Below are 13,880 nucleotides of genomic sequence, written 5' to 3'. Positions count from 1 at the left end.
GATTACATTTACATAATAAAATATATTATTTTAAATTGCACTTTTTATGATTAACTTTAATAAAAGTCTTACATGAATAACCAAGATGATTTTATGCAGGAAACATATGCAGTGATATTAAGAAGAACCTCTTACCGATACGAAGAGGAGGAGGAGGTGGAGGTCCTGGGGGAGCAGGTGGTGGATTTGGAGGTAGAGCATGAGGTGGTGGCGGTGGAGGAGGAGGACATGGAACAATACTTGAAGCAGGCCTTATACCAGCCTTGGCATCATCAGACAGACAACCTGCCTTTGCCAGATTTTCCACTTGTGTTCTTTGTTGTTTTTCCATTTCCAGCTAAAAAACAAAGTACAAGAGTAAATTTTATATAAGGAGCATTTAATATAACTCATCGCTTCCTTTCTAAAGAAACATCTCAACAAGCAGGGGTAATAATGCCTTGTCATTTTAATTTATAATGAACAAACAAATGAATGGACTGCTAAATTTTATAAAGAGTTACTGAAAATTTTTTTTTATATGCAACCAGGACATTTGATAATAAAAATAGTTACTAAACTTCATTATCATTAACAATTAGCTACAAAAATATATTTAATTGTCCAATCGCTAACAGTAAAAAAAAAGATAATCAAATAGCATACTAAACAGAAACTAAGTAGTTGAGAAAAAATTGCACCTTTTCTTGTTTACATAAATTATATGCTTTACATTTTTTTTCGCATAATATTAAAAATTTTCTGAATTCCTGAATGATAATTTAATTTAATATCGTGTGTTTATTTTATTTCTTGAAAACTAAGTAAGAATTTATATACATATACTAATTCTATAAAGTAATTTTTAAAAATTCAATCCTTTCTTGAAGAGCTTGAAAAATCGTTGCTATAATTTCTGAAGAAAAACATCAGCAGTGGAAAGTTTCAGGGACGGCCTTTAGCCGACTGATCTGATTACATCCAATAGCACCCAACACTTAAGGGAACCCGCATCAGAGTTCTTAAGCGAACTTATAGAAAATAAAATAAAGAATCGGTTTATTTCTTTAATTTTAGGATCTTTTCATGTTTTTAAATTCGCTTGCTGACCAATGGTCCAATCTCTCTCTCTCTCTCTCTCTCTTTTCAGCCATCAGTTTTAAAACAGTAAAAAGCGGCTACTGCGTACATAGTCGCTCGTTCGCAATCATATGCACTGTTTCGCCATCAAATTCTGTTGAAACAGATATTCCCCCCCCCTTTTGTCAACAGGGGAATTATTGATATTTTTATTTCTTGAACTGAAATTAGGACAGTTGAGAAAATTTTGACTTTAATTGAATTATTTCAGTCTCGTTTTTTTACACTGATTAAGAAGGAAAGAATTAAATGTAATTCTTTTTTACAATTAACACATTTCCTTTTTGATGTAAAGAGTTGGACATCTACCTCTGCACCGTGGCATTTTAGATATCTACCTTTGCACCATAGCAATTCGGGCATCTATCTCAGCACAATGGGGATCTAAATGTGCTCCACTGGAGATAATGTTGGATACATGAAACAATGGTAAGTAACATAAGTATTTGGAATATAATACCTATCGCAATCTCAAATGCCCCGCTATAATGTATTCTAGAAGCTGTGTGAAATGGAAAGAATAAAACGGATATTTCGCATCAAAAGCAATTCCAACTCTTCGTATAGAAATACGACGAATATAAACTATAATTTGATACAAATTACCAAGATTTCATCTAATTCAGTATTCAACGAATCATCCCAAGATACATCTTTTGAAAAGTTCCAAGTTTTAAGAGTTTCTGTACTTACTAAGATGATTTCAGGAGCTTGTGAACTATTTCTGGGTTTATCTTACAGAAGAGACTTTTAAGAGCAAGTCACTAGAGCGAATTTTCGAATCGATGGAATGTCTAGTTTTCCAAGCTTTCTGCACAAAGAATGGTGAAACATTAGAAAACGTTTCACTGTTTGTGATGAAAGATTGATAAATAAAAATTGTCGAAATGCTTTCCAATTTTGTTTTTAATTTTTTGGAGTCAACACTTAAGGGATTTGGCTTATTTCTATTCATGTCACGTTACTAGAAAATCAAACTTCATGGCACTGTCAACACGAAATCTAATAAGGAAAGGCAACCGGTCTAGGACACTCTCGATACTAAATGAAGATTATACACTCAGAAATACCCCTCGAGATTATAGTACTTCTTAAAGATTATTTCTCCTGATTCCAAGCACACTACTTAAATGAAAAGCTATCACTTGGCTTATACTTCTTATATACAGCCGACCACCTCGCCACCACTGAACGAAGAAATATCGATAGGATTTGTTGTGGCCGTCTGGTACCTGACTAACACTCTCAGGAATGCCAGACATTACCCATCTGAAACAGTCATCATACAGCTATTCATGAAAAATTAGAGGTATAATCGCTTCTTATGATGAACATTTGTTTGCGTCGAGAGAGAGGAGAAAATGCAAAGTAAAAGCTGGTGAAGAGCATAAAACCAAAGGGAGATCAGGTCACTAAGTTACAATAGGTCGTGATGCCCATCACATCTAAAAAAGTTAAACCCCTAACGGCCAGAAAAAAAAATTGTGCAGCTAAATTGTGATAAAGAGACATTTATTAAGACTTTTAATCCGTTTTTAACACAAAACAAAAATATGAGAGAAAAAATTTAGAAGAAAGTGTTTAACATACCATAATGTTTAATTCATTTATCCTATACTCAAGCTCAGCAATTTTCTGATTAGCTTCTAAATGTCCTACAGTCTCTTTCTCTAATTTGTGTTTCATTTTATTGAGGGCAGACTGAAGATCTTCCTATTAAAAATGTATAAGCATTAAAAGTTTTGCATTTTAAAAGATAAACTTTGCACAGGAAACAATACATAAAAATATATTATTAATAAACACAAATATCCTACGCATATATAAAACATTCTTGGTTAAAAAGTCTTAATGCAACTGCGATGCTAATAAATACTTTAAAACAAAATAAGGAAGTATTGCGAAAAAATTTACATTTGAACGTAGCATAAAATTATATGATATTTAATATTATTTACAAAAAGTTCCTAAACTACACTAATTTCTCTTAAGTACAGGCATTTTTTTCTTGGTATTCTCTCCCAAAAGAGCACTCTATCATAAAAATACTTCTTCGTAGAAGTGAAAAGTTATTTAATTGTAAATAAGGATTATACTTTGTAGAATATACGCAAATTAATAATATTCACTGAATTCTTCCATTTATTATAGAATTAAATGTCATGGTTGTTTTGCATGCCTTTCACCCTCTAAAGAAGGGAAACAAATGCTGGAATTGAAAAGTAAAATCGTAGTTTTAATGTTTTGTGTACTGCTTTTTTTCTTAGTGCCACCACCACCTGCAAGTAAGTTACTTTGCTAAGACTGTACTAAGAAGGAAATCAACTAATCATATCCCATGTTTAAATGACTAATTATCGGTCAAACATTACCTCAAAAGCTTTAACTCTAGATTGGGCTAATTTGTAGATTTCCTAATAATACTTTAGATGTATTTATTCTGGTTATACAATTGATATAATTTAGTTAAATTCTAAAAAATTGAAACTAGGCAAATAAACACAAATGAAGTGCATTGTACCGTTGTGACTTCAAAATGATCAAGAGTGGTTGTGACTTCAAAATGAAACAAGAGTGGTGACTGTTAAATAATTACATTTAAGCAGAATACAGCCATAAAACAACTGAAATTCTAAAAAAATTTATTTTTACCCTACAAAAAATAGAATATTACACTTAACAAATTCAGGAACTTAAAGATTTGAGATAAATTCTTTTTAATTTTTTTGACAGCTAAAAACAAATTTATTTCATGAAAAAAAAATAACAAGATAAATTCGAAGTTACGTGAAAACATACAGTTGCGATAGATTTATCGAATGGTCTATATTTACTTTTTCCTGACTTAGTTGTTCAAGCTCTTGTTCTTTCTTCAGCAATTGACTAGACAATTCAGAATTTTCTTGTACCATTTCTTCTGCTTTCCTTTTCGCTTGTTTCACTTCTTCTTCCGTAGCTAGCCTATGAAAAAATTTATAACATTTTTATCCCATGCAATAAACATATCAAAAATATTATCAAACATATCAAATAATACTAGTTTAGAAGTAGAAAAAAATGAAAACACTACAATTTTTACTTTTCAACTTATAATTCCTCCGACGAATCAATGGTTTTATCATTAAATTAAAGCAGAAAAAAGTCGATAAAAATTATTTAGAAACTTACAGTTGTACAATTTCTCTGACATTGATATTTATCGGAGAAACATCAGGATTCTCCCCATTTTCTCCTTGTAATATAATTTGCTGAACTATTCTGTCAAATAGGATCCAATGTTGCGGGCATGCACTGTAATCCACTGCAAAAGAAAACAACGTTAACATAATAAAATACAGATTAGCCATAGAATTGAAAGCATAAATTACTTTATTACGTTCGCAATCCTATTAATTGCTCAGATAACTTGTTTAACCTTAATATGTAACAAAATTTAGATTGTGGTATAAAGATACTTACAAGGAAGTTGTATGCAATGATACAGTAATGATAAAAAATGAGGATAAGCAGGAGTGTGAGATATTTTTTTCTTTAGCACCTCAACCATACTTTTAGCACTTTTTGTGTCAATATGCACCTGTAAAGAAAATGTCAATCAGTTTTTTAATTTACTCTTTAATCATACATTTATTTTCTACATTAAAATAAGTACTTTCATTTAAATCTTAAATGCGATGCTTGGTTTAAAATAAAAGCATCACATTAATTTAGTACCTGATAAATCAACATAGCTAAAAACAGAGGACCGATAAAACAATTTCAAATTCATATTTAGCAATATATCATAAAATTGTAAAGAAACTTTTCCCTGAAATAAGAATCAAATAAAACGAAGCAAAAATTCACAAATTTAGGAGGAATTGGAGCATTTATTTTATTTCATTTCAATATCAGGTTTACTTTTCATTTTTGCATTCTGAAATTCATATGCCGTAAATGATGCCTGTAGACGGCGAAATACATCTTGTCTGCTTTTCTAAAATGGTTGTACATGAGTACATGCCAAATTAAAAGACTGATCACACGGAAAACCATGTGGTATTAAATAAGGAGGGTAACTATATGAAAGCATTTTGAATTTTGTGGAAGTTGATAATAAGAAGTTTAAAAAAAATATTTTTTTATACAATCCTTATAACGTAAAAGTGTCAATTAGTAAAATAATTTTTTTACACTAATATATTCCCGCACAAAGCTTCACATTTCCATCTGTGAAATTTACAAAAATAATACAAGGCAAATTTATTGACTACTTTTTTCATACCCCTGATTGGTGTTTGAACGAGCTTTTCATTTCACTTTACAAGGATAATACGCATATCACAGTAATTAAAAGTGGCAGAACCAGAAAATGATAATGCATTCATTAATCTCGTATTAAAATTCACAAATCGATCAATAATAGATGCATTAGTTCAAGTGTTAACAAAATTTGTTTTTCCGCCTTCAATACTTATGCAGGACTGTATTGTTGCTCTAACAATAACTGCGCACACGCGCTATCCAGTTCATTGGCGATTCATCCATTAATTCAGACAAAATGCTATTTAAAAGTAATTGAATATATTGGTTACTATTCAGTGTACTAATGTACAAAGCGTAGAACAATCAATGAGATTTTGAAAATGCTACATCATATATTTATGAAAACTTATAACTGGTAAAGTACCTCTCATACGAATAATAAATTTTAGTCGTTTTAAAAGAAATCGTTTAGAGGAATAATGCTTTTATTTAGATTATAGCAACACTGGCAGCCTAAATTTCATGTCTAAGGAAAAAAGAATTTGATTCGCTCAAAGCAGGATTCAATTGTGAAACTTTAGATGTCCGTATTAGATGTTGTAGTCGTCCATGGAGTCCATGAATGCTGATTTCATCGACGCCAATTATTGCATCGATTCTCTGTATTATCTTTTTTTGGATTTTTGAATTCTGAATTGACCGTGTGACGCTAATAGAATTAAGAAAAAATGTCAATTTCAGTACTACTGATATAAAACCTCATCCTTTCGTTCCTACCGGAAGAAATAAGAATCCTGTAGTTTTCAGTTACAAAACCGTTCTGTAAATATATTTCCTACAAGTATACAGGGAATTCTGGAAAAACATTTATATTCTAAAACAAGGCCAGCATTAGGATTTCATACACCTAAATCATTAACATTCCAAAATGTTCCAAGTTACTGTGCTTATGTTCTGCATTGTCTCATGTTATAAAGAAGTAAAAAAAGAATGAAAAAAATAATAAACCACAATCCAGAGTGTTTATTAATTGAAGCCCCTCACTTAAACAAACAGGAATTAATATTATTAATGCTTTTTAAATTAATATTATTGAGTTTTCCAATGCAATGCAATTATGCCATTTATAGAGAAAAAAATCATTCTATTACTTTTCTTGCCTTTAATAGTCAAGATAATCATCAAAGAAAGAAAATAAACAATTAAATAGAAGATTAAAAATATAAAAATACCGAACAATTTGAACAATTACTTTTTTGAACAAACAATAACAAGGATATAAAATCTTTATGGAAGAAGACTTTCAGTTATACGTTATTAAGTTTCATGTTTACCATGTTGATCATTTTTAGCATCTTACTGATTATGCGATTAATTATAGTTTACGCATCTTACGGCCAATAATTCGTCAGTCTTTGAATTCTACTCAAATTCTTTGAATAAAATATAGATTTAAAAAAAATTTTTTTGAATGATTATATTTGAACACAAAACTTATGTTTAATCAAAATTGTATATTATAAATTTATGTCTCACGCTTATTTTGGATCAAAGTTCAGGGCTAAAGACAACTTACACATTCAAATTTCCGGGCCATTTCTTTTTCATCTTCATTACGAACCATTTCAAAAATATCCAAATGCCTGAAACATAATTTAGAAAGTGTATTTCATTATTCATAAAGTATTCTTAAATTTTATATTTATAAATTTTAAAGTTATAATTAGTGGTTTAAAACTACAGTTTCTGTTCTTTATTCAATTAAATTCAGCTCACCTGTCAAGTGTAGCATTTTCATGGCGCCTGAGTTTCTCCATGATCGGCTGAATACCTAACATGAGAAATTCATAACGCAGGTGCAAGCGAAATTCCAAATGATCTTCACCAGGACCATAATTAATTATGGCATTAATGAAGGACATTATAGCTGTTTTCAGACTGACTTCATCATGGTATAAGCCAGTACTTCGATCTAAATCATTTACAACCGTCTGAAAAAAAATTGCCAGGGTTGTAAATAGAGGCCATGAAATGTTTGATAATAAGTAACGAGGGGAAAAAAGTAATTAGATTTACCGAAAACCGAGTTCTTTCAGCTGCAAACTTTTGGAAATGTAACATTGCTTCCAGAACTTTCTTATGCCCTCCAGGAACCAAGCACATAGCACCTAATATCTCAAGTACCGCAGTTTTTGTTTTTATATTTTCAACCTTCAAACTCTGAGCAATAACATTGATGGCTGTTGGATGAGCAAGAACATGGGCACGGCCGTTCTGAAATGAAAAGTTATTAAATAATGATAAAAAATATACATAAAACATAATTAAGTACTTAAATGAGCTTTTTTTGGGTGCACGATGTGAAAAAAACAGTCCAATTGATTTTTTGAAATCTAAAATACAATACTTCTTTTTTTTAAATATATAGTTAGCAATTTCAATTTTATTTCAGAATTTTAGACAAAAGGAAGCAAATAGTTTGATAAAACTATTAGATATATATTTAGGTTATTTTTACCATTAAACATATAAGCTATTGCACGATGCCTCTTTTGGCATAATACAATAAATTATAAATGTTCAAATATTTAGTTGGTCTCCATATTTTCAAAGAGTAACTAAGGGGGCAGTTAGTATGTTCATTTATCAGTAACTTTTATCCATCAATTTTATATGCTGAATCTTCTGAGAGCAGATTCATAGCTATCACAATCAGGGTCGAATTATCAAATAAATGACCCTAATGCCTTGGAATTCTTCAGGCATTTTCAGGGTAATCTAATTTTGAATTTTCATTTCATTTACGCGGGTGATATATTCGTAAATATTCGAAATTAAAATTAAGTATCCGTCAAATTTCGGAATAATATGAGTAACATTTTTTTTTTTTTTTTCATGTTTAAAAAGTCACTCGCTGATTATAGTGATCCAAATTTGCTTTTAGTTGGAAAAATGACTCAGAAGTGATAACAGTTGAAAACTTTGAATATAAAAAATTATCTTAAAAATTTGTATTTTTTTCCATCTTGTGAAAAATTATTTTAAAAAACTGTATTTTTTTCCATCTTGTAAAAAATTATTTAAAATTTGTTTTATAAGCGACTCCCTGAGCCAACATTCTTGAAATCATCGAGAAATTAAATGTTTTGTCACTTTAGTTTGTTGTAATACCTGCTGCTTAAAAATTATTTATATAGGTGTTAAATTAAAATCAATAAAAAAACATATTTTTGAAATTTTAGACTGGGCAGGGAGGCTCTGCTAAATTCGATAGTAACCACAATTTGATTTCAAATAACATTGAAAATCACCAAGAAAATAAATTATACCACAATACGCTATTTTATATCATTTCTTTTATTTCTAAGAACTTTGAATTGATCCTTGATAATACATATTTGAAACTAACATAATTATTCTAAGAAAAAAAAATCTGAAAGAATATAAAAAATGACTATGAGATGATTCATGTATGTACATTTTATATATATTTAAAATATCAAGCAAATAAAAGTTCAAATTTTTGACGTTTCGAATGGTAAGATTTTATTTACAAAGTTTCGCGTTATTATTTTTTTTTTTTTTTATCATAGCAGTATTTACTTCAAATTTCAATTATCTGTCAAACAACTAGAATTAGAAGATCAAGGTTGGATGAAAAATATATCGAAATAAGATTTTATTAACCAAAGATGCTGGAATTGATTTCGCCAGTACCCTGTGACGGAAGACTTTATATGTTTCAAAATGTCAAAAGCAAAGACGAAAATGTATAAGTGATTAAATCAAAATAAAACTTGGACAAAAAAAATTGTAAATCTCATTCTAGTAACATATCGTCCAAAAAACAAACAAAGTCACAAAAATGGTCGCTCGGACCACATAAACGCATGCGTCCAGCCTCAACGTCTGACACTTCCTGTACATCCGACCTTCATTCTTCTGCCTTTCAGTTTAGTTTAGTTTAGTTATATTAACGTCCCGTTTAAAGCAACACTAGGGCTATTTTGGGACGGACCTCGTAATTTTGAACCTCGGTCAGATGACGAGGACGACACCTGAACTGACACCCCCCTCTCCACACCACGCCACACCAGCGGGAGGACGTTTGGTCATGACGAATTTAACGTGCAACAGACCCCCTTACACGACGGTTCTTCGGTGGAATCAGGACACGAACCTGAAACCCTCCGGTTCCAAAGCCTAGACCTTACCACCAGGCCACCGCGACCCTCCTCTGCTTTTCAATTGGCCTCTCTGGTTGGAATCCAAATCTCAACTAACCACATATTAGTTTTTCCTCCTAGTTTACAGAAAAAGGGGAGATTGTGACGGACCACCCATTTTGTCTCAATCTGAATGGGGGGTCACCTTTCATTAACACTGTTTCACTCATTCTTCAACGGATGACACCAAATCGCCCATCTGGACTCATTCAGAAGTAATCGCTAGAGAATAATTAAATCCAATCCTTACAAATATTTTATTTAATTTATTTCTCAGAAAAATACCAAACGCCATATAATTAAGTCATACTGACATTGCTGTTTTGCTTTTATTGGGTAAGAAATGCATGCAAGTTATGTCGATTATCAATGTTTTGGTGAATTTTTTCATATATTGGAGTTTTCTTGCATTTTATTAATCTGATTTAAATCCGAAAAATTCATGAAATTTTAAAATTTCCCGAAAAAAAAAATTCCATTTTTTCTAATCGAAAGAATAGACATTTTAGTATCAGCAGAAAAAAACTTATCAAAAATAGTTTCAAATACTGACTATAAAAATAAGAATAGTTTCATTAATATTCACAATATAGACAAAAGTTACAAACCTATACTTACAGAGTTATTCATGAGCGCCTTTACACAACCAATAAGAGAAGTATGAATTGGACTCTCAGCTGTATTATAATCCATACTCAGCAAAAAATTCAAAATTCCAGAAAGGCCATCTTGTTCCAAAAAGCGCATAACGAAACTAAAACATATGAATGAACCAATTATGAATTCAAAGAAATAAATAAGATTATACAGATAATGTTTTAAATCAATTACCTTTAAATTATTAATATAAAATTTGAATTTCTGATAAATTTTTCACGTTTTATAATTCTTCCAGCAGAGGGCTCCAAAAAATATATAATGTCTTACTAGATTTTACAGAATTTTCCCATCTGTTTCAGCGTATGTAAATCAGTCATTATTAGCAGAATCAATATCACATTTAGTAGGATCTTCAGTGGCATCCAATTTAGAAGAAACCAATTTTAAACTTCGAAGCTGAAATTCTGCTATTTCAATTCCCTATAAAATGCATCAGCAGTCTAAGAGGATTAATAGTATGACTGTTGTACGCATCAGAAGTAGGTAAAAATAGAATTGTTATCAATATAAACTAATTATACGTTTAAGAAAACGCATCAGCTTTTGTTAAACTTCACATGTCACTACGAGACGTTGTATTTTTAATTCTCTTTAATATCCATCTCGAGAAAGCAATTTATTTACAAGCAGACGCAGTGCGACACAAAAGCAGAAGTAAGAAAGAAGCGAAAAAGGGACGAAACAAATGATCACTAGTCTTATATAATATAGAATTTCTGGCCACGTGCAGATGAAATACATATTTTGACCTCTGATAAGGGCAAAAGTATCACTTTCATTTGATACGTAGTACTGATGGCGCATTATTTTTACAAAGGGATTAATTAAACCGAAAGTGGAATTGGATCACGAAATAAGAGAATATTTTAGAATGAAGTTACGGTGGGCTAAATTAAGATAAAGTTTTGGAAATTAATGTGGATTAAATTAAGAGTTTAAAATATCATTACATATATATATCTTTATATTCAAAAGATATAAAGATATTTTGATATATGTAAAGTTTTGATATCCTTCTTTTTCATAATTTTTAAATTAACCAATATTTTATCTTTAACTCCTGGAGTGACCCTGTTTTAAACTGTACAAAATTCTGTAGTAAAGTTCGAAAGTCTGATACATATCTCATGAAATGCAAATCAAAATTTTGTTACAGATAACTCTTTTTAATACTTACTCTTTTTAATATTTAAATACTATTTGAAACCCACCTGTTTGGCTGAGTTCGTAGAGCTGTTTTTAAATTATCCAGTAATTTTGCCCTTGCCATGATTTCTTCTTCCTCTCTTGGAAACAACAGCTGAAATAAAAATAGCGCTAGTTAATTTCAATAGAAAGGAATACTAGTTAATTTTAATAGCGTTTATGGAAATTAGGATATTCATCTTTTATTAATTGCTTTTTTTTTGTAAATTACTATGTTATTATAAAATAAAAAATTAGATTCCAGATTACATGATTTCAAAAACTTCTACAATAATTAGATAAAAAAAAGTTTAATGTTGCTTTTCATCTTTTGGTGAGGTCGACGATTTGTAGAATATATCGACACTGGTTGCAAGCAGGAGATCGTATGAAAGGGCGAAAGATGCAATTTATTTAGAAAAAGCGTAGACTTCCGCACTCGCAAAGAAAAGTTGCTTTCAGCCAAAGACGTAGAGGGGTTTTTTCCCCCCTGAATCGGCCTAGGGGTACTGCGCCTTCGCCATGATCTGGGCGTCCCGGGTCTGAGTCCTGGTTCGGGCATGATTGTTCTCTACTCTGTGTTCTATCTGTGATGTGTGTGAAAGAGCCCCCCGGTGAAAAGGGGTTGTGCAAGCGAATGTGTGTGTCATCTTCATAAGAGATGGACTCAGAAGCTACTGCACACTCGGGTTAAATCACTAACATTTCGTTAGCGGGCTTGTAAAGTGCCAAAAGCAACAACAACAGCAAATAATGAGAAACTTTTGTTTGGAGAACTAATGCTAATCGCACTTGACTTTTGCTTTCTCTGTCTTCACAGGAATACTGATTACAACATTCTGAGTAAAAGTTGAGTAAGGTGTGAAGAAATTAACTTGCGAGTAAGACATCCAAAAATTGTTGAAAAGGAGAAGAAAAATTTTTATGAGGTTTTCAGGTTTTTATTTAAAATTCGTAACATTTTTAAATGAATTAGATCACGGTTTCCTTTACGATACCATAAAAAAGCGTTGAGCTGCACTTCTAAATTTATCGTTATTCGATACAAAAGTGAAGTCTTTGGTTTTCATTTTCCTTGAAAGTTGTTGATATACTTTGGAATAATTTTTTAATGAATATATTTTTTATAGAGAATCGATGAATTCTTACTTTTTGGCACGTAACTCATCATTAACAAGCTTATTTGGAAAGAGAACTAAATATGCTAACTTATTTTCTCTTAAATAAGTCTACTCTTAAATTAACTGATATTAAACAGAAGACAGTAAAAAATCAAACGAAAGGGTTGCAGATGTTAAATTGAGCAAATAATGGTACAGTGAATTTTGAAACAATAAAACATAAATTTAGTAACTGCCTTCAATACACTTGTAAAGTTACAGTCTTGATAAAATAATACTTACCATTGACATGGACACCACCTTTTCAATATAATAATCGGGATAGTGTGTTGTTGGCTCATCTTGTTCCTAGGTAAAAGATCAAAGCATTAATAATATTCTATGGAAAATGACTTTAACATTAATTTGATTTAGTTTAAATATATGCTAGAGTTATTCTAGGTCATCATTAAGTGACAAAGACATGACTTGAGTGATTTCCAAACTTTCAGAGTCTGATAGCAAACATAAACCAGGAGAAGCTACATAATTTCTAATCAAGTGTGCATATAATAATAAAGCAACTTTTGCGCACAGAGCTATATATAAATCTATGGTAGAATGTCTATAGGTTTACCGCATGAAGGGAAGTTATTAAATGGAATCTCGATAGAACTAATATGTTTCACGATTACTCGTTGAGTTTTGTGGTGCTAGACAGGAAATATAAAAATTGCTATAATTCACACAAGGGTTGGGCTTTAATAGTTTCATCAATTAGATACATGTTTAAGAAATTTATAAAATAGACTCATATCAGTGTACGAAAAATGGCGGTTGATTAATTTCAGTTTTAGTTTTATCAGTTTTAAATCTTACTGTGTTGGCAAGTAAAAATTGTTCTGAAAAATTACTTAATAGCTATTTTAAATTGAAACATTTTTACCAGCAATTGATAAATGGTAAGTTTTCATATATATTTTGGAACTGAAATAATATTCCTGAATTGGGACACTATTTACTAGGCTAGTTTTCTAGAGAGATCTCGTCGCTTTCAAGAATCATGTATATGTCACCTATGCTGAAACCTTACTAGCAGAGAATGGGAAGTTTGAAATCTTCGTGCTTTGATAGAAGTTACTAGCAGTCATTCTTTAGAGACCGCTAGTAACTTAGATATTAGAATACTAGATAGGTACTTAGAATTCTCAATTGTTTATTTTTTCTCTGAATCAGATGCCTTTTTTTTTTTTTTTCAACTTTACATTTTCTCCTACTAGATAACAGGTATTTTTAAACATATTAAATTCAATCATATAAGTAATAATAGCAATAATCATGCATT

The 13,880-nt window shown here is 30.7% G+C and overlaps 1 protein-coding gene across 5 annotated transcripts in view; it reads right to left on the bottom strand.

The window, feature by feature from the left end:
• The window catches only part of LOC129960184 (disheveled-associated activator of morphogenesis 1-like), a 109,370-nt gene that overhangs the window by 20,167 nt on the left and 75,323 nt on the right, over positions 1-13,880 (bottom strand). For all 5 annotated transcript variants that reach the window (XM_056073397.1, XM_056073399.1, XM_056073395.1 and 2 more), the window contains exons 4-14: positions 12,839-12,904; positions 11,462-11,550; positions 10,209-10,344; positions 7,441-7,638; positions 7,141-7,355; positions 6,941-7,007; positions 4,579-4,696; positions 4,288-4,420; positions 3,954-4,080; positions 2,710-2,832; positions 136-337 (exon numbers count right to left, since the gene is read on the bottom strand). In XM_056073397.1, the coding sequence (XP_055929372.1) occupies positions 136-337; positions 2,710-2,832; positions 3,954-4,080; positions 4,288-4,420; positions 4,579-4,696; positions 6,941-7,007; positions 7,141-7,355; positions 7,441-7,638; positions 10,209-10,344; positions 11,462-11,550; positions 12,839-12,904 (1,474 nt within the window). The remainder of the gene's footprint in view (positions 1-135; positions 338-2,709; positions 2,833-3,953; positions 4,081-4,287; positions 4,421-4,578; positions 4,697-6,940; positions 7,008-7,140; positions 7,356-7,440; positions 7,639-10,208; positions 10,345-11,461; positions 11,551-12,838; positions 12,905-13,880) is intronic.

This window comes from Argiope bruennichi, chromosome X2, assembly GCF_947563725.1.
Source record: "Argiope bruennichi chromosome X2, qqArgBrue1.1, whole genome shotgun sequence".
NCBI lineage: Eukaryota > Metazoa > Arthropoda > Arachnida > Araneae > Araneidae > Argiope > Argiope bruennichi.
The sequence above is the reverse complement of the archived record's forward strand: the minus strand, read 5'-3'. Positions and strand labels throughout refer to the sequence as shown.